The sequence below is a fragment of the Phocoena phocoena genome, chromosome 1, assembly GCF_963924675.1.
Source record: "Phocoena phocoena chromosome 1, mPhoPho1.1, whole genome shotgun sequence".
Classification (NCBI taxonomy): domain Eukaryota; kingdom Metazoa; phylum Chordata; class Mammalia; order Artiodactyla; family Phocoenidae; genus Phocoena; species Phocoena phocoena.
Genome location: NC_089219.1, coordinates 22,782,214 through 22,809,451, shown reverse-complemented (window position 1 = coordinate 22,809,451; position 27,238 = coordinate 22,782,214). Strand labels below are relative to the sequence as shown.

Genomic DNA, 27,238 nt, shown 5'->3' with positions numbered 1-27,238 from the left:
ACGCGCGCTCCCTTCCGTTACCCTCCTCTTGCGGGAAGGGCGGGGGAGGCTGGAGGCGCGTGCTCGCGAGCTGCGTGCTCGCGTACGTCGCCGGGTTCGGCTGCGTCCGTCCCGCCGCCCGCCCGTTGCCGCCGCCGCCGTCGCCGCGCTTTCGCTTCGCCGGCCGCCGCCTAGGGGGGCTGGGGCCAGGCCAAGCCGCCGCCGCCGAAGCTGTTGCCGGGATGCCACGGGTGTACATCGGCCGCCTGAGCTACCAGGCCCGGGAGCGCGATGTGGAGCGCTTCTTTAAGGGCTACGGGAAGATCCTGGAAGTGGATCTGAAGAACGGGTGAGGAGGACGGAAGAGGGGCCTGCCGGGTGGGGACGGGGCCCCGGCGGTGGCGGGGAGGCCGCGGCGACGGGAGTGGGACGGCTACCCCGCGCGGAGCTGCCGGCCTGCTCCGGCTCCGCCATAGTCGCGGCGCCTCGGGGGCGCGGGTAGGCCCCGGTTCCCACTGCGCCTGCGCGGGTGGGGGTGGTGGAGGGATAATGGGAGCGATGGTGAGGCTCTGAGTGGGACGGGAAGAAGGAAAACCTGAGTGGGATTGGGGCGGTGGGAGGGAGGGCACAGCTCCAGGGCTCCGGGGAGGCCTGGGTTTTTCCTTCCCAGGCGCTGGAGCCGGAGCCTGGTTCATCTTCAGTAGAGACCGACCTTTCCCGCTCTGAGGGCTGCTGGAAACAAACAGATTTCCTCCTCCCTTTTCACCTCTTCCCCAGTCTAATGGATCAGATGGTCACAACGCATCTCTCCCGGGGACTGGAGCTCTGAAGGGACGCCCTTTTTAGACTTGCCATGTGCTACACTTTTTTGGGCGGGAGACTCTAGTTTGAGTAGTCTAGGGACGGTTTCGAAAGTATCGGCTTGCGGTGCTGAAAGCCTTCACCGTTCCCTCTACAAGGGTAAATTAAAGTCTTAGCCTGCTATCTTCAAGACTGCGTACAGAGTTTCCATGCTGGGGTTTCCGTTCTCCAACTTGCCAAAAAATTGTTTTGTCGTAGAATTTGTTAGAGAATAGTGGCCACCGTGACCAGTCAACTAGTTGATGTAGACGGAGACCTACAGTTTAGGAAATTGCTAACTTACTACCCACCCGGGTATGGTCTGTTACTTGTATTCCTAATCTACTTTGGTAGAGCAGGGCCCGCAGGGGCTACAAGTTTCAGGGGAAGCATGAGGAGTCAGCCCTGGAGAAGATATTCTACGGGGAAAACTGTGAGAACCGGGAAATGTTAGGTAGGACTTCAAAGACATGGATATAAAAAAATAAAAGGAGTGGGGGAAGCATTTTAGGGTACTAAACCTTGGCTGTTAGAAGAACTCTTGACTTTTTTTTTTTTTTAAGATCTACTTTGCAACAGGTCTGATATAGCTAGAGTTTACTCCCTAATGTAATACTAGCAACTAATACTTGAGAAGTTATAAAAGATACCTAGGTTGAGCATTTGAGAAAAATTGGAAGCTACAATGTATTCAAACTGTTGGCTGAGTTTAAAATTTTAACAAGTCATTTCAAATTGATTGTTAGGAAGGATCACCTTCTTACTAAGGAAAATGTCCTCCATCAAGTGTTTATTATGAATGCTGATTTCTTTTAGAGTAGAAGGTTTAGGAAGTTACTCATTTTGTTCAATAGAGCTTTCAGTTCTTAAACATACTAGATAAAGTGGGCAGGGGGATGTTCTTGTGATACATATCATATGTCTGAACAATCAAGTTCAAACTCCCAGTTTTCTTCAGAGCCCAATTAAGTTGACAGTAAATTTTGTGGGGAAAGCATGGGTTTTGAAAGCAAACAGGCCTGGGTCAAATCGTAGCTTCACCACTTACTACCTATGGGCAAGTTACTTCTCTGATTCTGAGTTTCCTCATCCACCAGGAAAAGGAAGATTAGAGATAATAGTTGTAAAGCATTTGGCTCATAGCTGTAAATGGTAGCTATAATCAAAGGGATTTGACCTTGATCATAAGGAGACATCTTAGCTTAAGTGTTTAGTAACACGAAGCGTATTTGGTGAGGTCTGTTCTCTAAGGTTACTCCAGTGATAGCAGGAAATGATGTTGATGTTAATAGGAAAGCTAATTAATGGAACAAATATGTTGATAACCGACAAGATGCCTCTACTGTGCTAAATGAAGGGAGGAGGCAGAAAACCAGTTCTGCCCTTGAGTGAATTAAGTGCTTGTGGTTATAACATACACTTCGAGTTAAGCAATGCTTGCTCTCAATTTAAACTCACGAAGTGAAACTTGGAATGGTTTGTCTGAAATAGGCTTTGGAGTGTGGATTGACTGGGGCTTGAAGTGTCTGGGAATAGTGTATGTCATAACTGGTGATGGTAGAATAAGGAAGAATTTTGAGATATAATAAACAGTCTAGCTTGGATTGAGTCTCATGAATGATCTAGAAGTTTAACAACATAAATCAGAAACAACTGTAAGATTTTACACTAGACATTCAAAATCATGGATAGGAGTTCAAATGCTCTGGAGGGAATAATTGAGCAACCTGAGAAATGGTGATCAAGAGGAAGAATTGATCGATCCTTCCAGGACCCTAAATACGTGGGTCTCTTGGGGAACTATTCATTTTTACAGTTGTGCTGCTAAACCATGATATGCATGAAATCTGTGATTGAAAGTCAAGGGAATGAAGAATGGGAAGTCATTTTAGGGATTTGAAGGCAGGTGTGACAGTCACCAAACAGGTGCACCTCCTGGTAGCATTCAGGAATCATTGCAGAGGAAAATGACTTCTGAACAAAGGACCAATGGTATATAGATGTATTTCAAGCAATTGACCGGATTAGATGGCAGTAGCACAGAGGAGTTTGAAAGGATGGCATAATTTAGCAACATGTGTAAGCTTATATAGTCCTGGAAACATAGGAAGGATAGTAGAGCCCCTTGAGAAGCCTTTTTAACATATCTGGATTGTGATTATTAGTAACTGAAACTCAAAAGATTTTGGATGGTTAGGGCTTTGAAGAATTGCTGAAGAGTTCAAATTTATGGAAGTGAGATTTATCAGTAGACAGTAGCTATATTGAGCTGAAGGGTTGTAGGTAAAGTTCTGAATTAATGAAGTAGGCATAAAGCAGTGGTATAATAGAAAGTTGACCAAATGAGGCAGCAGATGAGCTCTCCAAAGGAGATTTAGTATCCAAGAGAACATTTTATGGACCCTCTTGGGATTAGGAGAAGGGAGATGTATGCAGTAGTGTATTGCCTGCTTTTATTGTACCAGGTAACCCTAATCTAGATTGCTTTAGTTTTAGAGAACTCCTGGAAGGATGGTTTAGTTTGGGACCACGAACATGACATAAATCTCCCACGACAGCATAGGCCACTCCAGATCCCCTCTGGTCTCCTCCATTTGTATGGGCCACACTAACGCCAGCAAGAGCCACGGTGGGCCAGGGGTCAAGGAAGCAACAATATTAGCAGCTGTTTGCAGCCTTCCAACTCTGTGGTAACTTTTGCTGTCTTTGATTATTTGTGAATTCTGTGAGCTTTCTTTTTTATTAGTAAATCACTTTTTTCATGTAAAATGTAGATTTTTTTTTTAAGTACAGTACTTTTGCCACAAAATATTGTGGTCTTGGTCTCAGATCTTTATATTTTAATTTTGCCATATTTTAGTCAATGAATGAAACATATCACATCCTAAGATTATTTTTGCCTAGTAGCTGGACAGGTAAACCCCCAAACCATTGAGGGTTTGGGGGGGTTTTGGTTTTTTGTTTTAGTTGGTTAAATGTGTGAATTAAAGCTCTCCAGGGAAACTTGGCTATAAATTTCAGAACCTTTGTTTCATATTACAGACAGTGAAATTGTGAACAGCCAGAATTTTCAGGGGTGTCCTGGTCTGTGTAGTTGGATTTTCATGATATCTAAGTATTACCAAGAAGTTTTTTGTTTTCACCCTCTGTTTTAAATTCCTTCAAGTAGAAGATACCCCTTAGTTAATATTTTAAATATGTTATGGCTTTCAGTGAGTCAAGTCGTTGTTCTTTTTGTCCCTGAGCACTGTAGGGCACTGTTAGGCCTGAGATACTGGGATGAATCTCTGCCAACCCCAGAACCTACAAAGAGATTTTCTCTTTTGACTGAATCCTTGATGCGAGCTTGTTTTTCTTCTTGTCTTTTAAAGAGGCAATAAGGGAAATATAATTGATGTTCCAGGTTATTGGTTTCTGGTTAATTGAACTGGTAGTTTAGTATTAAAAGCCCATTCTTGGGAACTCCCTGACAGTCCAGTGGTTAGGACTCTGTGCTTTCACTGCTGAGGACCCGGGTTCAATCCCGGGTCAGGGAACTAAGATCCTGCAAGCTGCGTGGTGTGGCCAAAAAAAAAAAGAAAAAAGCCCATACTTAATCTGTGTAACATTTCAAAATAGTATGTATTTATTTCTGATTATAAAAATTGTACATATTTATTGTACATTTTTTTAAATATAGAGGACAAAAAATGAAAGATGACAGTACCTGCACTTTGAGACTTTGTCTTTTTCCACACACAGGTGTATGCACTTCTTAAGCCTCCCCGCCCCCCTTTTTCACATTGGATTCGTACTGTACGTTCTGTTTTGTAACCAGCTTCTACCTAACAGCCTGATCCTTTTGTCGTTAAGTGTTCTTCCACAACCTAATTCTTAAGGGCTACATAGTATTCCCACATATAAATACTATTTAATGTACATAAGCAAAACCATGTTGCAAGACATTGCGGTTGTCTTTGGTTTTCCACTATTTTACACGTATATAACACTGTGGCAAATATCCTTTATGTAAATCTTAGGGCAGATTCCCGAAAATGGACTTTGGAGTCAGAGTGTATATAGCTGTCCCTCAGTATAATCACAGGATTGGTTCCAGGACCCACTGCAGATACCCAAGTCTACGGATGCCCAAGTCCCATAGTCGTCCCTCCACACCCACGGGTTCAACCAACCCAGGATATGGAGAGCTGAGTGTACACATTTTTAACTTTTGCTACCTTTTGGTTTCCATGGTATTTGTTTATATTTTCACCTGCTGTATTTAAGAGTTCCTATTTTTCTGAATTCTCAACTACTCTTGATCATAATTTTTTAATATTATGACTTTTTAATTAGAACGTCTAAAAATATATATTAGGAAGTTGTCTTGCAGCCTTTAAGCCTTATCTGTTTAGCCTACCAAGCATAACAGGTTCGAGAACTTTTTTTAGAAAATAACTTTTTGACTGATTAGAAAATAAATACAGGTGCGTTGTAGATAATTTAGACAATACCAACAGCAGAAAGTAGAAAAGAGGTATCATTAAGAATCCTTTTAACATAGACAAGGTCTTATGTGCAATTTTATGTCCCACTTTTTCTGCTTAATTTTTCTCATAGATTTTTTCTGTTACATAAAATCTTTCTCATAAACATCATTTAGGGCTGCATAAAATCCATTGTATGGCTATATCATGATTTACCCAACCATTCCTCCTAGGCTATCTCTCAATTCTTGCTGTTCTGTATAACCTTGTGATGGCTATCACGTGCAAAAAACTTTGTTTGCATTTTAGTCATTCCTTAGGACGGATTCTATGAAGTAAAATTCATGTGTCACAGTAGGAGTGAACACTTTGAAAGCTCTTGATGCGTATAGCCACATGTCCTGCAAAGCTGTGCCAGTTACACTTATACCAGCAGTGCATGAGCACGCCCACCATGGCAGCCTCGTCACCACTGAGCCGGCCGTACTGTTTAGAGTCTTTGCTAATTTAACAGGTGAAATGGTTTCAGGTGTTTTAACCAAGAACTTTTTCTTAAACAAATAAGAAATCATGAGAAACAGGGCTGTGGATTAAGTCGCATTCTGTCATTGTTTTATTCATAGTATCAAATGTAACTTACAAATGTGACCAAGTTGTTTTTGTACTGAAGTCTCTTGCTGAGGTCAACATACCTCCCCCCAAAATATTTTAGGTATGTTACTTTTTTTCTTAAGCCATGGGTAATTTTTAAATTTCTGTCATTTTGAGAAGTCATTGCCAAGAAACCATACCGTGCTACAGTTTGACCAAATGTTGCCACCTTAAACTGCCCTGGCTTGAGACTTCCACTCCTTGTTCCTGGTTTCCCAGTCAGTTTGTGATAAGAATAAACATCATCTGTAATTATTTGGCCAAGTCATTTAAAATCCCTATTCCTCAGTTTAATAGCTTGCTCCTCCCTTCCTTATTGATGTATCATGAATAAAAGGGCCACGTGAAGTATTTTTCCCTTCTTAAAAGGTAGGCACAGGATGTAGACTAGATAAAATGTGGTTTGGGTTCATGGTATTTTTGGATACATCGAAGTAACCTAAACAGCAAATTGGTTTTTTGTTGTTGTTTTTTTGTTGTTGTTGTTTTTGCGGTACACAGGCCTCTCACTGCTGTGGCCTCTCCCGTTGCGGAGCGCAGGCTCCAGACGCGCAGTCTCAGCGGCCATGGCTCACGGGCCCAGCCGCTCCATGGCATGTGGGATCCTCCCAGACCGGGGCGTGAACCCATTTCCCCTGCATTGGCAGGTGGACTCTCAACCACTGCGCCAGCAGAGAAGCCCGCAAATTGTATTTTGAGATCCTCGGAAGAAAGGTGCTCCAAGCATCTGAGAGAATACTATTGGGGGTGGTATTTATAAGTTTGTAAGCTAACACTGAAATTTTAAAATAAGTGTTGTCTCTAGTTTGTACTGACGGGGAAACTGAGGCACGGGGGATTAAATGACAGGGCCAAGGTTACAAAATGAGTTATTGACAACTCCGAAAACTGAAGATCTTTCTTATTCACATACCAGATAGAGCATGGGTGGTGTCAGCCAAAGTTGCTCTCGTGCTGTTTCCTTCCAGACGATTCATTCCTATCCTTTGGGGCTTGCCTCCAAGGGTGAGAAGGTAGTTCAGGTTCCACAGCCTGAAGTCCTTAGTCTCTCTGCAGAGGCTTCCAACAAGCTGCCAAGTTACTGCCAAAAGTGAGACAGGTGCTATTTTTCTTATGACGTTGGCCCCAGACAGAGACTGCTACTGATTCTCCACAGGCTACTCTGCAGAGCTGAAGGGTGGTATCAGCTTTGTGATGGCTGACCAGGGTAGGATCTATGCAAGTAAATGCAGTGAACAGTCTCTGTCCTGTTGTCATAGCTAGGGCTGTCTGGTCTTGGAGTATCCTGAAGGTGAGGGATGGATTGTGCCCTGGACTTGCACACCTGTATTTTGAGGAAGTGCCCTACATGACCTTTCCTGTGGGTTGAGATGAAAGTCTAGAGGTTCTGGAACTGCACATGATGCCTGAAGAGCCACTTAACGGGCCCTCCGCCAGGGCCCCAGCCGTGTCTTGTTCCTGGATGCCGGATGGGGGCCTCCATGAACACAGACCTCCAGGGCCTAGAGAGGGGGAAACTGGAGGAGGGAGGTTTGAATTCAGCCATCAGGAGTGAAAGAGGTGAGCAGGAGGCTTGGGTGAGGGGTCAGGAGCCACAGACCAGATGAACTGACTTTGAGAAAAGTTATTTCATGTGGATGAAATGAAGCTATTGATCCATTAATGTTTAAGGAATTTGAAACATCCATTAAAATATAAAGTGAATTAAATGACTGATTTTCAAGGGAAGGGCATCCCCAAGAAATAGCATGGGGAGTGGCATCTTTAACCAAAAAGAAAAAGAAACAGGGACTGTGGGGTGGTTATGAGGGACATGGAAACAGCCAAGATGGTCCCAAGAGGCATAATTTCTAAGAGGCTTTAACACCTGTTACCCTGCCTATAGTGTGGTTTTAGAGGTAAGTACAAACTGGTTTTGTTTGTAGCTTTGGTGTGGAATCAGGTAGTGTTGTCTGCTGAGTGTACACCTTTACTTCATTAACTACAAGTAACAGTGATTCTATCTTACGTTCTAGGAGTTTTATTCTAAATTAGCAATATGACTTTCATCTCTTGAGTTTTTTTAAAATTGTTTTTAATTTGTGATTGAGTCTTCATGAGCTTTAGTGTGTCATCAGGGAATAGTTGATCTCTTTTCTTGTGAGACCTTTTAATTTCCTTTACCCTTAGTGTGGATAAGTGTCAGAAAATTGAAATATACACGGGTATGATTATGTTTGCTCCCCTTTAAGGAAAGCAGCCCTGTTGACTTTAAAAGGTCACAGTGAAACACTTCATTATGACAGAGGGGTTATAGTTGTGATAGTTTGATCCACAAACTATTTGCAAGTATGTTGCTTCCTGCGGGTAGTCCCATTTTATAGGATAGAAATATGGTAGCAGCCTAGTAAAAGTGAATTTGCTTAGTTCATTTTTGAAAGGCTTTTGGATAGTTGAAACAAAATGGCAAATAGGCCCATAGACCAGTTACAGAGTAAGACTAGATTTGAAATTGGTACAGATTCCTCTCTTGCTCCTGCTTTCTGAAGGAATTTTGTATTATCACTTAGTTTTTAGAATAATGATTGTTTCTGTTCTCTTTTCCTCACTCCAGTATGTGAATATTCCTTCAGAGATGGGCTGGTATTTTCTTAATGATTTGTTATCTTTCTCTATTTTCCTAGACTGGTGTTAAAATTTTGATAACTGACATACAGGTTTGGTTCCACTATTAGCTTAGAGGATGTTCACAACTTACTAGTATTAGTACACATCAGATGCAGAAATGGTATTTCTTGCCATTTAATATTTCTCATAAGATGCTAATATTCATGTGGGCATTTGTCTTCCACAGCATATAATTTGATGTAACTGATTTTCTGTGCTAGAGCTTGTGTTTCTCAAACTGTTTGCTCTGTGGACCACTTCTTTCCACTGGTGTGGAGATAGTAGAACATGGTGTTGGAGTGTTGATTTTAGGTTAGGACCTAGGGTTGAAGAATCCCAGGTGTTGGGTAGCCTTTACTTAACTGCTGTAAGCGTTCATTTCTTCATCTATGAGATTATCAGTAAATCTCAGAGTTGTGAACATTATTGTAAAGGATTTTGAAAAGGGAAAGAGTCCTGGTGGGCTAGAGTAGTCATGTTAATAGTGGTTTGGAGTTAAATCAGATCATAGATGGCTGTCATCTGCAAAGTACTTTTCTGGTTGCTGCCATAATCTTTGTATAATTGAAAGTCTGTAAACTTTATAGCATTCTTTGATTTCTCATCCATTTTTTTCCCACACCATTCATGCTTATATTTTTTGGTCCCGGTCACCATTCCTTACAAAACTAATTAAATGCATTCTTAAATACATAATACTGTCAATATCCATTCACATCTACCACCTCTAGGCCAAACCTTCCATCATCTCTATGCTGGTCTAATTTTTGCTGAGCCTTAAAACCAAAGACAGATTCCAGGGGTTAATATGGGGCCTCCAGAATGGGGATTGCACAGAATAATCTTATTTTTCCTCTATTCTTCTAGTCTGTTATGTTCTGAACCCACACATGTTTTCGGAAGGACCAGATGGCTGACACTGGCTAATGGGAACCAAAAGACGAGTGAAAGTAACCTGGTTGTCACATACTCCAAGCTTAGGGGTGCTTCACCTGCCCCAAGATCAATTTCTTTTTTCCTCTGGAGAATTGACCCAGCTGTATCAAAAAACGTTAATACAGCCTGGCTTATCTAAGGTTAGATTATCAAGTCAAGCAGCAGCATTTGTTGAATTTCAAAGGATTGTGCTCAGGACTGTGGGAGAAAAGAAACAGCTGCCTTTACAAAGGCACTGTGACCTTGTGGTTAAGAGCTTGGGTTTTGGAGTCAGATGGACCTGGGTTCTAATCCAGCTATACCGCTTAGGAGCGCCTTGACTACAAGCCAGTTGCTTAGCCTCTCCCAGTCTCATTTTTCTCGTTGTAAAATGGGAGTAGCAGTAGTAGCAGCAGCAGTGCATTCTTCGCATATGATATGAGGAATGAGTGAAATATTATAGGTGAATTATTTACTGTGTGCCAGGCACTGTTCTAAATATTAGCCTTTGTTAATATTAAAGAGCTCATAATCAAATGAGAGGATAAGCACAAGCGACAAAGAACAAGGCTTGAAAGGTCACCAAAACATGATCATGTAAAACATAAAATGAATAGAAGTGCTAATGCTAAAGACCGTGCTAAGACGCTTAGAGTCCGCAAGTTTCTGAGACTTCATGAAAGAGAATTCTCAAGTCTATGGAAGATGGTTGCTGTGATTCACCTTGCGTAATCAAGGCATTCCAGGTTCAGAGAATGGCATCAACAAAGATCTTTAGGAGTCAGTATAGACCTCTGAGCAAAAGAATGATAAAGCAGCAGACTTTCCCCACTTCATTTAAAGAGACAAGTTGACTAAGTAAAAATAGCCATATTCTTGAACGAAGGCAGGTGATCACACAGGAAGAGACCGCCCTGGGGGCCCAGCAGAAAGAGCACACTGTAAAACTAGGCAGCGCACTAAGTGGGCAACCAGAGAAGAACAGCCAAAGGCAATGACAGTGTTTTTAGGAGTGAATCAGGTGGTCAGGGGACCGAGAAGAGAGGAATCATGAGGTAGGTTTTCTTCTTTGAAGGTGGGGAAAGATCAAGTGCAGACTGAGCTGTGGCCAACGTTTGCAGACCAGGAATCCACACTAGCTCTAAGCAGAGAGCCCTTGGTGTGCGGGAACTGCCAGTTTGCCGACGCGAAAAGAGCCCCAGACTGGGTACTGGTGAGCCCTGAAGCCGCACCCCAGCTCTGCCACTCAGTGAGCACGGGTAAGTCATCCACCTTCCACGGGTGGCCATGATGGCCCTCCCTCCTGAGGCCAAGGAGAGGGAGGCCGGAATGCCCAGAGCAACCTCCTTCCTGTCTCAGGATAAAAAGGATCTCAGGAACCCACTTCGTGTGGTAGGAGCTCCTAGTGGTGGGTTATAAACAACCCTCGGTTACTGGGATAGTCAAATTGCAACCATAATCCGTGACTCAGAGCAGTGAATGTGACATTGGTTAATTCTACTTTGAGGGCCTGACCACTGCTTCCCTGGAATTTTGCAGACCTTTGGAATTGGGGGCACTTACATGGTTGTCACTCACAAGCATTCTCTGAGTTGGCCTCACCTGAGCACTAGAGAGTTGGTTGCAGAAGTGTCTTTCTGCAGTTTACCAAGCACTTTATGCAGAGAGCGAGAACTTCCATTTTTTATTACTATCCTGTTAGTGTGCCCTAACTTTTTTCACCTCATAACACAAGCTGGCTGAAGCCTAGGATCAACACTGAGTGCTTTGAAAGAGAGCTGTTTGATTCCTGTTCACTGAATGCCGTTTCTTTCAGGGTAGATTTAAGGGCTCTGCCCTTAAAGTACATTGCTGTTGACCCTAGTTTCAGGGTTCAAGCCACCCCATGGGTTAACTTCAACAGATGAAAATTTTTCCTTGGCTACAGCAACATCCCTAATCCTGACCAGCCATGGAGAGGTTCGGTTCTTGCAAGGAAAATGAGTGAATGTGGGAATGGCTCACCACATTGGGAAAACAAAACTCACATCCTGCTGATGGTTGGCTGAGGACTGTCATGTCCACATACAAAGAAAAGCATGTGGCACAGTTTTAGGACAAAGGTGAGCAGAGATCCACCGTGGAAAGGGGCAAATTTTTCTTATAGAGAGAACATCCAAGGCGTGCCCCGGCGGTAAGCAGTACTGGCGGGTGACAGCAGGCACACGCATGGAGGCTTGCTTTCCCCCGCTCCTCGTCCCCACGCCCCGTCAGTCAGCTGGTGGTGCGCACCCCCTTAGTCATGCCCTGTTCAGTGAAGATGTTTGGAAGACGGAGATGGCCCTAAGCCATTCCTGGAGGGGTGAGATAACTCCCCAGCCTCTTTAGTAGGACATACAGCGTGGTATTTGGGACCATTGGTGTAGGTTATTAGATCAGGGGAAGACTATTCAGCAACAACACAACCTCAGGTGGTAACTTTTCTTGGGTGAAAAAGTGTGATTAACATTTTGAAAATTGAAGTCTTGGAGTACTTTAGTTTTAAAAACATGTCATTCCAGTTCTAGAATTTCAGAGTTCTGACTGATAGTCTGAGCAGTACATCAGCTGTTGAATGAGGAAGACCAGCACACTTGGCAGTGGTATAAGAATGGACTAAAGTTGAGAACAGCCCACGTAATTCAACGTGGCTTTTGTTTGTGGTATCCAGAATACCTGTCTATAGTTGGTAAGAATCATGGTGCCCACTTTTCTTAGAAAATGGCAGTAATTCCTCGGCCATCATTTTTTGACTAAATTTGTTGGGATTAAATGTGATCTAGAGGAAAAGAGTGGGAAAAGGCAATAGCAGAGAAACATTCAAGAAAGGAGTTTTTCTTTTAATTGAAAAAATTTACATTTAATAGGCCATGCTTTTTGTTCTTTCACATAGGTGTAGAGAGAAAGGTTGAAAGATACAACATCTGGGAGTCAAGCCAGAGGAGGCATATTGGTGGGGTTTTGGTTTGGTTTGGTTTTTATCAGTCCCTACCTTAGAGGGATTTATTAATTTGTCGTAGATTCATTCTCCTGAATTCCTTCATCTTCTTCATTCTCATACTAGAATTACTGAAAGATGGTTGTTTTTAATAGAGAAGAGGAGGGGTGTCTGCAGCTAGAATTGAGAAATTTATCTGCTGGGTTATGTTTGTAAGGCTTATCTACAGGTCACACCAGAGATATGTCTACATAAATACACACATGCCAACACATAGTGTGTGCACACATGAATGCGTGTATTTTATATCCCTCCTTTGACAAATGATTCAAAAGGAGAATACTTTTTGGGAGAGGAGATTAAAGCACAAAGGGATGTTAAGATTCATTTAGAAAGATTCTCCCATGTTACCAGGAAGAGCTTTGCTTTCTTAAAGGCACTAGAATTTAATTCAGAGACAGTTAAACTATATAAATAAAACTAAAATTTCATCCCATTGTTAAGCCAGAGGAAGACTAATTTTCATTTTAACTGTCATACTTTTGATGTTAGGAGAAACCTCAGAGATACGTAGTATAGCTCCCTCATTTCACGGATAAACTAGGATCCAGAGGAATAAAATGATTTAAATGTGCTTTTCAGAGTTGGTTTATTGCAGAACCAGGACTAGAACCCAGGCCAGTTCCTGCTGCCCCAGTTTTAGGTAGAGTTCTGGAGTCATGCCACAGGCTTTGAATGTCAGCTTTGCTGTTTTATTATGCACATTGTTTAATGCGATGTGCCTCAGTTTCCCCATCTGTAAAACAGATAACAGTACCTGGCTCTTGGGTATTGTGATTATTAAATAAGATAACATTGTTTAGTACATAGAGATTACTTAATAAATATTAAGTGCCATTTTATTGTTGCTATCTAGTCTTCCTGCCTTAATTGGGGAACCCATTCACTCCACTTACTTACCAGTTACTCCGGTTACTTACCGAGTGAAGTAATTCTTGCAGTAAAACTGACCTAAATAAACAGTGATGTGGTAGAAACAACCACACACTGATCTGGTCTTTACTTTGCTCTCAGAACAGGAATCCTATCAGGTATGGTTTATGGTGCAGGAGTATATTTGGTTTAGTCTTCCAGGCCCACCCAGCATGTCAGTGACAGAGAGAAGTGACAGTCAGGTTCCTGATTTAATCCTTGGACTGGATTTTGACACTAAAATGTTCCAAATAGATTTTGTGGCTTTTCACAGAGTAGTAGCCAAGATTTTCCTGTGAAATAAATTTGATCTTAAGTCAGCTGTTTTAATAAGTTACTAGGATATCCCCAAAATGTGGCTAAGTAACTTGCTTGTTGAGGAAAATGGGGTGTTCTGTGACTTCTTTATTTAATCCTCGGGAGTCAGTGTTGTCCTTATGACATCACATCAGATGAGTTAGGGGCATTGAATGGTGCCAAGGCAGTGTGAACTCTTAGAGGGGCATGGAGGCCATTTTATCATGCCCATGTTGGATGTTTTCTCTCATCCCTCTATACTTGGCATCTGGGCAGGTGGACAAAGCAGACCTGTAACCAATCTTGACAACTAAATTAAGGAAGGTACTCTTGGGGGCAGGAGGTATTTTATGATCTATTTAGGAATAAACCAAAGCAGAAAGTAGTTAGATTTGATTTTTTTATTAGCTCTTTTTTATTTTGTCTCTAAAAATGATAGTATAGCTTTCCTGATGACTCACTCTATTTAGGAAAGAAAAAAGTACCTGCAATATATTTTATCTATTAAAGATTTTTAATGATCATAAAGCACTTTTTAACATAGGAAGGTATTGATTTGGAGAGGCTTTACTTTGCCAAATATGACAATCATGGTCAAAATCATTCTTATTACGCTGCTCGGCAATTCCAGCTTATGGAAGTGTGAAACCATGTTTTAAAGATTTCATAACCCATAAGTTGAGCCAGGTGTCTTCTGAATTGTGTTATTGCAGAACATTTCCCATTAAACACTGGGTGTTTCTGTGTTACTTTTCTTTAATGGAGTTGAGATTCAGTGCCTTTTAAAGTTTGAATGCCACTCATAGACATTTCAGGATAAAGAACCCTCCAAAGTTTTTAGCTGTACATTGTCACCTTGAGAGACTCTTGTTTGATAGAAACTCTAATCTTTAGTAAAGGAGGAATTTCTCAATTCTGAGTTCTCTCACTTAACATGTTGCTGAGTACAGCATTACATGCTAAAGAAACTGGAATAATTTTGGTCAGGCTGGATAAACTTCTGGCAAGTCTTGTAACCTGTTTTTAGTTCCAGTAGGTGTAAACCCAGAGGGAAACGGTAGTCAGTATCTGCCTATATACATAGCTCTGTTAGAGTTTAAAGATGTTGCTTGTAACTTGTATGATTAAGATGGCTTTAGTTTGTAGGTATAGGCAGTGCTCACAAAGCTAGACTTTTCACAGCCACATCAGAGCAAACTAAAAGTTTCTTGATAACAGTTGATAGGGCGTTTGTTTAACCTTGCTTATAAATATCTTACAAATTTTGCCTTTTAGTTTTATAATTTGTACTCTTCAGCAGGCATTAATAGGATTGGGGTAGGGGGTTGTTTTCTTTTGGATATATGTTAAACCACCAAACCTGTTTGCTGGGAAATTCCTAGCACTACTGTGTAAAAGAAGTTTGCACAGTTTGTTTATAGATTTTAGAGAATTCCAGCCTACCTAAAACCTCATGGAAATGAATTTGGAATATCATGAGGAAGAGAATAGCTCCAGATTTTTTTCACTGGTAGTTTCTAGAATAGTTAATGCACTTGTGACTTATTTGTTTAGGTAGAGAAATGGGAACTTTAAAAAATTTTTTTTCTTTCACTGAGGAGAGTCAAGGTACTGTGATTTTTTTTTTTTTTTTAACCTGGTTTGTTATTCCAAACATGATTTAACAGTTAAGACACAGTGCCTAAATGTAGGTCTAATTGTTCTCTAAGATACCACTTTGGGGCTAAAGCTAAAAAAAAAAGTGAGTTTTTATGTGACTTGAAAGAGCAAATATTCAATCTTGTAGAATTATGTATTTTAATACCTTATACCAAGTATCCCTGTGGAGGTCTTTGCAGTTGCCACCAGCTACCTGGGGAACAGAAGAAGTGGTCTCTGTATATTTAGCCAGCCTCCTATTAGAAAGACAGGAGTCAGCCTTCAAAAGTCTCCCTGCCCTCTTGCAGTGCCTGTGGGCACAAAGCTGAGTGGTTTCTGCTAAAGGGAAGAGAAAGCTGGTCCGTAGTTTGCAAAACCCACCTAACCTTTGCTAAGCATGAACCTCATTGCTTTCTCTTTAATGTTAGTGAAGCTGGGTGTCAGAAGGGTGCCAACCAGGATTTTGTTTGCTTTCTTCTAGATATGGGTTTGTGGAGTTTGATGATCTGCGAGACGCAGATGATGCTGTTTATGAACTGAATGGCAAAGACCTTTGTGGTGAGCGAGTAATTGTTGAGCATGCCCGCGGCCCGCGACGAGATGGCAGTTACGGTTCTGGACGCAGTAAGCATTTAAAGGGCATTTGTATCAGTGACATGCCTCCGTTATTAAATGTTAATTTTTAAAGTAATTAATTAATTAATGTTACATTGAAATGTATTGATATTTAAGCCATTTGTTTTATAAATTTATGTATCTTTTTAAATGTAAAATTGCAAATAAACATCTTTAATAATGTTTAATTGTAATTAAATTAATGACATAAATTTATTGTTTTAATACTTTATAATTATGTTTAATGATGTGTGTTTGTGTTGTTGTTTTTTTTCTCTGTAATGCAATTGTTTAACATAGATTTAACAAAGACCTCAATGTTTTAATTAAAAGAATCCTTTGAGGCTAAGATGACTGCCTGTTCCATTTGCTGACCTTGGGTTACCTTTCCATGCGTGGCTCTTTGAACCATTGTGGCCCTTGGCTGACCAAAAACAGGAAGCCATGTGACGACCGCAACCTTTCCCCATTAGACCTGGGTGGTGAGGATCCCAAGGGTTAGACACAGATGAGATTAAACTGAAATAGGTGCCTGAAAATCTTTTTTTCGTATAAAATGTTCACAGAAACTTTAATCACTGTGAGTAACACCAGTAACTGATTTAGTAATTTGGTTATTGTTAAATTGTTGATAGTTTTTAATTTATGCATGTTAATTTTAAATATAAATATTAATGAATATACATACTTATAACTTTGTAAATTAAATTAAATTTTCATGTTAGCTGATTGCTTCTTTTTAAATCTAGATTAGAATTAAGGGTGGGGGTAGAGTTAAAATATATACTCTTTGGGGTGGGGGTAGATGGTATATTTAAGGGGAATATGTGCTGTATCATTTTTTCTTTTTCCTCCACTGAAGTAATCTCATCTATTTGAACCTTCCAAAGGTGGATATGGTTATAGAAGAAGTGGCCGAGATAAATATGGCCCTCCTACCCGCACAGAATACAGACTTATTGTGGAGAATTTGTCAAGTCGGTGCAGCTGGCAAGACCTAAAGGTTTGGGCCCTGTTAACCTTCTGGGTTACAGTTGGGTAGGAGTTAAAGTTGAGTTAAGGAAAGAGGTTATTTTATGCAGGCCCAGGCACACAGAGAAAACTTACCCAAAGCATTTGGAGATTTTCCAATTAAAGTTTCCATAGGAACACAAAAGACACTGGAATCTCACTGCTACTGTATGTTATGGGGCCAGCATGCTAAGGACAACCTATGTTCTGTGAAATTTTCCTCTGTAGAGAGTGTTACAGAGAGGTAACAATGTAGTTTCTCCCTAATAAAGGAAAAACGGCAGCCGGCAGTTTCCTGCAGTATTAGTTGTAATATGCAAGTTTGTGTCCGCTTCCATTGTAGAGCCGCATTGGTGAAAATGACTATCTGACCCATGTTCTTTTCTAAGATTTGTTTTTCATTGAATATTTGTCCTGAAAGAGTTTTAATGTCAAAAAGTACAGTCCAGTGGTGTACTGGCCATGCAGTGTACTGATCACAGCTCATTTTTTGAAAATGGTGTTGGTTTTTAATCTCAAAAGAGAAAAAACCTTATTGAGCGTGCCTTAACCTGGATGGTCTTAGGAGGGCAAATGTAAAGGTTGCTCAGAGTTTCCTATCTCACTTCTCATTTTAAGTCCATCATTAAACAAGTCATCTCTAGCAAAATGAGTGAGTATGTTTAGGTTCAGCAAAAAGTAGTAACTTATCAAAGCACTTTTACATCTTTTTTTTTTTACATCTTTATTGGAGTATAATTGCTTTACAATGGTGTGTTAGTTTCTGCTTTATAACAAAGTAAATCTTTTTTCTTTTTTTCATGTGCTCTCAGCAGTCTTTAGCAAACAAAGATAAGATCCAGAAAACGTTAATTCGCACAGTTGGTCGTAGCAGAAGAGCTGAGACTAAAACATATGCTGGTATTTTTTCTAGTACAGTGTTGGTTGTCAGTATTACAGCAGGCCCTTACTGAGTGTCTGCCAACAGGGCCGTCCTCTGAAGGAATGACTCCAGTATTCTGAGAGTTAGGATTGAACATTCTGGGTAGAAACTAGAGAGGCTTTCAAACTTGGGGTTAAAATGGAGCCTAGCCAGCCTCCTCAGTTGGTTTTATACTTCTGTGTGTTTGGCAGTTTCCCTCTCAGCAAAGGAGAGGAGTCGAGCCAATTTCCCAGGAAGTCAAGGGAGCCTTCAGAGCAGGACTTTGGAGCTCACCTGCCTGGGTGGAATCCCAGCTCTGCCACTTATCAGTTATTTTACTCCAGCAACTTACTTTCCTCTTGCACTTCATATTCCTCAACTATAAAATGGGAGAAATACTCATTTCTACTCAGAGTTATTGTGAGAAATGAATGCATTTTTATATAAAAAGCCTAGAATGGTTCCAGGCACAAATGCTAGCTATTAATCACAGAAATGCAAAAATAAAACTAATGTAGGGTGGTATATTGTTAGTTTTTTAAAATGTATAAATTCATAATACCCAGTGGTCGTGTTGAGTTGAAATTTATAGAGTAGTGGCATTGAGAATTGGTCGTTTTACCCACGGTGCGGGTGTTGCTAAGAATTTAGGTCCAGAAGTCTGGCTGCTTATGTTCAGACCCCAGCTCCTTCACTTACTACCTGAACGACCTTGAGCAGTTTGCTTAATATCTCTTGTATTTCATTTCCCTGTAAAATAGGGATAATGATTGTATCTACCTCATGTGGCTGTAAATAGGACTAAGTTAATTAAATCCTACCTATCATCCAGTGAACATTCAATATGTTATCAGCTATTATTATTAATTTGGAAGTATGGCAATATCTCAACTTGCCCAGGACAGTCCCAGGTGTGGCATAACTTAATAGCATCTTCCTTTACTCTTAGATGTATCCCAGTTTGGATGATAAATTATATGGGCTCCCTGCCTTTTTCCCAGAGCCCCCATTCCCAGCTGAAGTAAATAAATTTTTGCATGAAGACGGTCATTGCTAGATTATGAATAACGGCCAAGGACTATATATAAAACGCAGAAGTCCCAGCAATTGGGAAACCTCAGAAAAAGTATTGGACACACTAATTATGAAGAATGTAATGTATGTTAAGACATGTAAACATTTTATGATGCAGTGAGTAGAGGAATAGTGTCAAATGGCATATAGTCAGTGTTTGCAACTTTGCAAAGTAGGGAGAGGAAAGCAATAACAAAAATGAATTGCTGTTGAATATTCATGTATTCATTCCACAACTGTTCGTTATTGAGTATATATTATATACAAACAAACATGGGGAAATTGGCCACAAGACCCCAGATTTCATTTTCTTTTTAAACACTAATCACATCTTCTCTTATTTATATATCACTTCAGTATTTATCTGTCATGTTAGTTGTATTCTCTCATTGGGTTATATTAAGTCCTCAAAGAGAATGAGGAAAGAGGCTTACAGTGGTGAAGGGACATGGGTGGTCATTCCACTTCAAAGCCAGAGCTGGAAAATATTGTTCTGTTGTCTTTTTGTCTTTCGTAATCCATTTTTGAATTTGTTTACCTTTTACCTTAGATATTTATCTACAGCTATACATGTTTTCAATAAGAATTTATGATGAAATGCAAAAGACCTGAGTTAAATGTAGTAACTTGAGCTTCTAAAGCTTCTATAGACAAAGAACTTGCCACTATAAAATTTGGGAAATGATAGTTAACTAAAAAATTTTATATTCAAACAAAACTATTTAAAGAAACAGTTAAATTATTTATTTATTATCTCTACTACCCACCTAATGCCTAACACTTCAAAGAACCTCAGTAAATGGTCGATGTGTAGTTGGAAATAACTTAAGAGTCAACTTCATTCTGAGGAAAGCTAGCATTTCTTCCTAGAGGAAAGGGAAAACTTTCATTATGATGATGTTAGATATTTTCACAAAATGTGTCTTAACCTATTGGGGGATTTTGTTTTTCTTCAGGATTATATGCGTCAGGCGGGAGAAGTGACCTATGCAGATGCTCACAAGGGACGCAAAAATGAAGGGGTGATTGAATTTGTGTCTTACTCTGATATGAAAAGAGCTTTGGAAAAGTTAGATGGAACTGAAGTCAATGGCAGAAAAATCAGATTAGTTGAAGACAAGCCTGGTTCTAGACGACGCCGGTCCTACTCCAGGAGCCGGAGTCACTCAAGGTACTACTGATGTGTCGGCGCTTGCTGTAAATTCATTAATGAGCACGTAGATAATCCATTTTCGTTCTTCTGTTGAAGTCTCAGTACCATGGTTCCGTCTGGTCCAGTTACTCAGAACTTTGAACTGAACATTTATTTGTAAAACTCTTGAACTCTTTTGTCATGAGTACAAATAGAAGTAAAGTCCTTTTTCTGATGCAGGTATCAGTGACCTTCTCTCACGTTTCTTCTTGGGTCCCCTAAATCATACCATTCCTGGGGGTGAACATGACAACTCACCCCTTGTTACTCTCCCAGATACTCCAGCTACTCAGGAGTGGAGACTTTGTCTTATTTGGTGGCTGTTTTGCAGATGGGCCAGGCATGTGTGAACAAGACACACATGCTCCGTGCCCTCATGAAACTCAATCTAGTGGAGAAGACGGGCATTGAGCAAATAATTACCATTGTGATAAGTATGTCAGAGGGAAAGTACGTGGCCCAACTTGTCCAGAGAGCTGGCAGAGGCTTCCCTAAGGACATGTCATAGAAGCTGAGACCTAAAGGATGAGTTGGACATGGTGGGCAGAGAGGGGGGATAGTGCCTTTTTAGCAGAGAGAGCAGCGTATTTTGAAGGCCCTGTTGTGGGGAAGGAGGAAGCAGAGGAGCGTGGCTTGAGGTGAGGCCAAGAAGAGCGAGATCCTGCTGAGCCACAGGGCAGGTTAAGGGTTTAAGAGTAGCGGGAAGTCATTAGTCAAAGCTTTTCAGGTTTTGTTGTTTTGTTGTTTAACTCTTTATTATGGAAAACAATACATAAAGCATTAGAGAAAATATGAACCTTGAGTCCCCTTACACTTATCACCCATCCAGCTTCAGTATCTTTTATTTTGCCAGTCTTGTTTCATCACCCCCTCCTGCTTCATTGTTTGAAGGCAAATCTAGACATCCTGTCATTCTGCCTATAAAGTGGGTATCTCTAACCTTTTCTTTTATAAATTTATTTATTTATTTATTTTATAAATTGATTGATTGATTTTTGGCTGCATTGGGTCTTCGTTGCTGTGCCTGGGCTTTCTTTAGTTGTATCATACAGGGGTTACTCTTCATTGCGGTGCACGGGCTTCTCATTTCGGTGGCTTCTCCTGTTGCGGAGCACGGGCTCTAGGTGCATGGCCTTCAGTAGTTGAAGCATGCGGGCTCAGTAGTTGTGGCTTGTGGGCTCTAGAGCACGGGCTCAGCAGTTGTGGTACACAGGCTTAGTTGCTCCGCGGCATGTGGGATCTTCCCAGACCAGGGCTCGAACCCGTGTTCCCTGCATTGGCAGGTGGATTCTTAACCACTGCGCCACCAGGGAAGCCCTAACCTTTTAAATAAAATCATGAGGCCATACCACAGCAACACATCTGTATTCAGCTTTCCCCAATTGCCTCAAATATGTATGTATTTTTCTTGTTGGTTTGTTCATATTAGAATCCCAACTAGGTGTACACATTGCAATCAGATGACATGTGTCTTAATTCTCCTTTTAATCATGGCTGCATCCTCCTTCACCCTCTTTTTATTTTCCATCCATTTAGTTGTGGAAGAAACGGTTTTCTGTTTTGAAGATTTTTCCATAGTTGAGATTTTGCAGATGTGCTCTTCCGGTGATGTCTAACACATCCCTTTATCCTGTCCCTCATATTTCCTGTAAAGTCATAGTTAGGTCTTGCGGGCATTTAGAGTAAGGCCATTATTTTAGCAGGTGCTTTGTACTTGCTGTTGCAGCACTTGCGTGGTGTGTGGATGTCCCACTTTGAATGATGATAACATGCATCCATGTGGGCCGTCCACTATACAGTTCTGCACCAGCATTCCACCCAATAGTGGAATTATTAACATCTGCTGATAGTCATCACCTCGAGCCATTCAGCTGTGGTTGTAACATTCTGACTATCTAGTTTTCTGTTCTTTGTGCATTTAAAGGCTGTAGTTCTATGAAGGATGATTTCCCTCTTCCACCCTTTTGCTACCACCCTAAAATAAATTTTTTATAAGAAATGGAAAATAAAAATTGATACCTTTATTTACCAATTTCCAGTATATTGAATGTGCCTAGCAACACCCAAAGGTGGTGGTGAGGTTGCTTGTTTAGTATTATTTTGAATGAGTTCTTGGATCTTTGCATATGTAATGTTTGGTCCATTGCAGTCAATTTGGTTTTGCTCAGATTGTTCTGTCTTTGGTCATTGGGAGCCCTTCAGGTTGGCTTCTCTGTCTTTTGGTTTTGTTTGATTTTTCTGTGACTGTGCTTTACTAAATACTTTCCCAAATTTTTTATTGCAGCATTTTCAAACATAAAATGTTGAAAGAATAGTTCATAAACACTCATATGCTCTCCTTATAGCTTCAACAGTTACTAAAATTCTGCCTTTCTCTCTGTATATTTATAGACACGCCCTATACATAAATAAATGTAGCATTTGAAGGGAGGTTGTGGAGAGTGACACTTCACCCCCAAATACTTCAGCGTGTATCTCCAAGAATGCGGATAAGCACAATTGTGTCTTCCAGCCTAAGAACATTAACAGTGATCCCGTAAAGTCATCTAGTGTCCAGGCTGTATTCAGATTTCCCCAGTTGTTCATGGCTGTCCTTAGAGCTGTGTTTTCTCCTGGCCAGGATCCATCCAGTCATGTATTGCAAGGGGTTATTGGGTCTCTTCAGTCTGAAGCAGTCCCCCGCCTCATCCCCCCACCCCACCCCATGACAATTACTTTTCTTAGCTTTTTTTTTTTTAAATACTGTCCCACATTCTGAATTTATGTTTCCTCTTTGTATTGTTGTACTTTATCCCCTGAGCTTCTATAAACTGGAAGTTAGGTCTAGAGAGGTGTGATTGAGACACAGATTAAACATTCTGAGCAAGAGTTCTTTCATAGATGATAGTGCCCAGGAATCTTTGAAAGTCTCTTTCCATCATGATGAGAGGTTCCGTCTTTGCCTTTCCTGCCCTGCACCTGGAATTGGTCATTTTCCCCAAGGGTTGCTTTTGGAAGGAAACGACAGAGTCCACAGTCTCGGCTTATTAGAGACTCTTTAATCTTGGAGGGTACAGTTGACCCTTGAACAAGCGGGGTTGGGGTGCCAGCCCTTCACATCCACAGTGCCCACACCTGTGGATTCAGCCAGCCACAGATCGTGAGGTACTGTAGTGCGTATCTATTGAAATACCCCGTGTGTAAGTGGCCCCGGGCAGTTCAGACCCATGTTGTTCAAGAGTCAGCTGTATTTTTAAAACAGCTCTCTGGTCTCAGTTGAATAAATAAGTGAAGGGCAAAAGTGTATGCAGGAAGACTGGTTAGGGGGCTGCTGCGGAACCAGGGAGAGTGGTGGTGGCTTGCTGGGGGGCAGCCGAGGTGGATGAACTGGAGAAGGTTGAGAGGAGATTCAGCAGTGCAGAAGAGGGTGAGGCAGAGAGGGGAGTCGAGGGTGGCTGTGGCTCCTCGTGTGAGGAACTGGTGAATAACAGCGGCATCGGTGGGAATAAGGAAGGAACCCAGCAAAAAGAACAGGTCTGGGGGGCAGCGGGTTCAGGAATGGAGGCACTACGAGGTTCAGGCAGGCCATCCAGGTGGAGTGTTTGCGGGTGACTGGATCTCTGGGCCCAGAGCACAGGAGAGAGTTCTCTTTCAGCTTTGTGCCTGGACACAGCCAGGGCCATGCATATTTTTTGATAGAAAGGATGTCTGAATTGACTCGTTTCAGCCAGCGTTTTGTCAGCAAGTATTAAAAACAAAAAAACTTTCTCCCCTAGATCTCGCTCTCGAAGCAGACATTCTCGTAAGAGCAGAAGCCGAAGTGGCAGCAGCAAAAGCAGTCATTCTAAGAGTAGATCCCGATCCAGGTAGGTCTTCCTGGTATTCACGCAGGGCCCATGTGTACCGTTTCCCACTTTGGTGTTAATGGTGTTCCCAGTCTTCCCTCACCCAGGATTCCCAGCTCTGGACTGGAGTCTCGGGGGTTCAGAAAGCAGTCCTTGGCCAGCACAAGCCGGGCTTTGTGTTGTGGGCACAGCTCCACACATAGCTTTAGTCTGTTCTCATGAGCAGCCTGAAAGTACAAAGTCACATGCGGCTTCGCCGTCCCCGTGTCTCCCCAGGTCAGGCTCCCGTTCCCGGAGCAAGAGCCGCAGCCGCAGCCAGAGCCGCAGCCGCAGCAAGAAGGACAAGAGCCGGAGCCCCAGCAAGGACCAGAGCCGGAGCCGCAGCCGCAGCGCCGACAAGCGCCGCAGCAAGAGCAAGGACCAGGCCGAGGAGAAGGTCCAGAACAGCGACAGCACCGGCAAGTCCAAGAGCCGCAGCCCCAGCAGGCAGAAAAGCAAGAGCAAAAGCAGAAGCCGCAGTCAGGAGAGGGGCGCGCCGGAGAAGCGGGGCAGCGTGAGCAGGGGCCGGAGCCAGGAGAAGAGCCTGCGTAAGAGCCGCAGCCGCAGCCCAGGAGGCAGCCGCAGCCGCAGCCGCAGCAAAAGCAAGGACAAGAGGAAGGGGAGGAAGAGGAGCAGGGGGGAGAGCCGCAGCCGCAGCCGCAGCCGCAGCCGCAGGAAGCGAGGCGGCAAGCGAGACAGCAAGCCGGGCGGCAGCAAGAAGAAGAAGAAGGAAGACGCCGACCGCTCCCCGTCCAGATCGCGGTCCCGCTCGGGCTCGAAGGAGCGGGAACACGCCAAGTCCGAGTCTGGCCAGAGGGAAGGCCGAGGGGAGAGTGAGGATGCTGGCACCAATCAGGAGACCCGGTCCAGGTCGCGGTCCAATTCCAAATCAAAACCAAACCTCCCATCAGAATCACGCTCCAGATCAAAGTCCGCGTCAAAAACCCGATCCCGGTCCAAGTCTAGATCCAGGTCTGCGTCCAGATCGCGCTCCCGGTCTAGATCCAGGTCCCACTCAAGGTCCTAACTGGCTACGACCACAGCTGGAACTCCCCGAGAAGTCTTTTGTACATGTTTGGTAGCCGTAGCACAAGTGATTGAAGTAGAACATATGTCACTGCTGTACATTTTTAACTCCCCTAATGGTGTGTCTACAATTGTTAAGTCTAAGCGCTTCCTCTCCGTAAAGCCTCCTGGCGTCAGGCCTTCCTGCTTGACTGAAAGCAGTCTCCTCTTTGAAAACCCCCTTTACTCATGGCCCACAGTAGAATATCCAAAATGCCTTGGCTTTGAGGCCTGGCCTTTCCTACAGGGAGCTCAGTACCTGGATGTCTTTAAGGCTGGAATGATGACATAGGTAGGTATGGTGAGTTCAACCATTTTGCCCTTGGATTGATGCCCTTTGATGTATGCCATTTAGTGAAAGTGCTAAGTCTTAAGTTTCCTCCCACTTTGGTTTCATATTTTTGGACTTAACAAAGTTGTGAATAGCACAGTCGAGGAAAATTGATACCTGCAGTAACCCATAGGAAATAAACTGTAGAGTTCCATATTCTGGTATTGTGATTATATTGTTTTATATTAAAAAAGAAAAGAAAAGAATTTTTTTTAATTTTATTTTTCCCCGTCTTGCAAAGTATAGTGACCCCTGTTTCCATTAAATTTGAATAAAGACTATTTTTGCTTGACAAAATTTCATGGTGCTTGAATTGATGTTGCATTTCCTGATCTATCTTGCTATCTTTTTCTTAGCATAAAAAGTTCATGGTATAATGGCTGTTTTGTTCCTTGAGCTCACCCATGGGTAGGTAGGTAGCCAACACTTTTCCTGAAGGATTTTTCTCACCCAACAGAAAAAAGTCGAGTTTCTTAGGGGTTTATAAATCCTTCCTATCAAGACTCCTATGGCCAAGCTGATAAGTGAATCAATTTGGCAACTCAGAGCATCACCACATGAGCTCTTCATGAACAGAGTTCTTTCTTCTGTGCTGATCGTTGAATGTCTTGCCATGATGAATCTGAAGTGTAGGATACCTCATCGCCTTAGAATTTGGATTAATCAAAACCAGGAAGAAGATCCATTCAGGATTACCCTTGTCCCACTCACTCTCTGCGTTACTTGTCTGACCTGTCTCTATAGGAGGTTCCAGAGATAGAGTGGTTCTGATCTGGTCTCCACCGTTGAGGGACTGTAGAGAGGCATCGATCAGAGCAGGAGGGAAGCTTGGGAGGAGAGAGAGCCCCTTTCTTTCCAGACTGCTGCCTGTGGACGTACTGGGGGCTGTTCCTAGATTTAAAATGCTGTCCTGTTGCCTTCTATGGACCATACCCTGTACAACATGCTGGGAAGACACAGTCAGTGTTTCTTGGCCTCCTGGAGTTTGTGATCTGGTTGCAAATGATAAACACCACTGGGGTAAAGTGGGCATTCAGAGAAGGGAGTTGGAACTTCATCTGGGTTTAGAGACATCTCGGAGAAGACAACACTTAGGCTGACCCTTTGGAGATGTTGGGGTGGGAGGCCTTCCTGTTGAAAGAAACATCTGCGGAGCAAAGCCACGGAGCTGGGAAAGCACCGGGCATGGGCGCTTAAGGAACGTTGACTTTGATAATAGGGAATGAGAAGCAAGTTTGGCCAAGTGGATCACGTTAGAGGACTTTAAATACTAGGAGGAGGAATTTGGCCCTTGAGTTACGGAGAAGATACTTGAATAGAGGATCGGGTTGTAGAGCTGTGCTGTGGAAGGTGGACTGACGGTAAGTGATGTGAGAGATCGGATGCAGGGAGACCAGCAGTAAGTGCAGGTGCTCTGGGGCCTGAACGGAGGCAGTAACAGGAGGGAACAAGAAAGATCAGCAGGTGACCTGGGGAAAGGAACTGTCAGAGGTGATCAAGATGGTGACACCTTTCTGAGGAATGGGGAAGATGAGGGAGAGGGGGTTCAGTTGGGGAAACTTGGCATTTAAGGAACAGAAGCCAGACCAAGAAACCTCACTTCACCTCCCTGGAGCTTTCCCTGCGTTCTTGTGTCATGGTGATAAGGTGATAACGCCAACCAGTAGAATTCCCACGGCCTCAGATCTTAGGTTGGTCTCCAGTAGGTGACGAGAATTCAACATTCCCTAATTTTATCCCTGTAAGGATGGGAACGTTTCTTGGTTTTGTTTTTGTTTTTTCCAAGTTTAAAATTTTTTCAGCCTTTTTTTTTTTTTTTTAATCTT

At 42.4% G+C, this 27,238-nt stretch overlaps 1 protein-coding gene across 2 annotated transcripts; it reads left to right on the top strand.

Moving 5' to 3' along the window:
* The first annotated feature begins 80 nt into the window (after positions 1–80).
* Positions 81–25,722, top strand: SRSF4 (serine and arginine rich splicing factor 4). 2 transcript variants are annotated; one of them, XM_065874411.1, is made up of 6 exons: positions 81–328; positions 15,842–15,984; positions 16,866–16,978; positions 19,918–20,132; positions 23,909–23,998; positions 24,254–25,722. In XM_065874411.1, the coding sequence occupies exons 1-6, from the start codon at positions 222–224 to the stop codon at positions 25,041–25,043; spliced, it is 1,458 nt and encodes a 485-aa protein (XP_065730483.1). In that variant the 5' UTR covers positions 81–221; the 3' UTR covers positions 25,044–25,722. The 2 variants fall into 2 exon arrangements, with proteins under 2 accessions (XP_065730483.1, XP_065730490.1); XM_065874418.1 differs by lacking the exon at positions 23,909–23,998 and having other exon boundaries at positions 219–328.
* Positions 25,723–27,238: the final 1,516 nt, after the last annotated feature.

Excerpts from the sequence above, each read along its gene's own strand:
- SRSF4 (XM_065874411.1), top strand. The coding sequence starts at position 222 with ATGCCACGGGTGTACATCGGCCGCCTGAGCTACCAGGCCCGGGAGCGC. Across the intron at positions 329-15,841 it reads GAAGTGGATCTGAAGAACGG|ATATGGGTTTGTGGAGTTTG; the intron begins GTGAGGAGGACG and ends GCTTTCTTCTAG. Across the intron at positions 15,985-16,865 it reads CAGTTACGGTTCTGGACGCA|GTGGATATGGTTATAGAAGA; the intron begins GTAAGCATTTAA and ends AACCTTCCAAAG.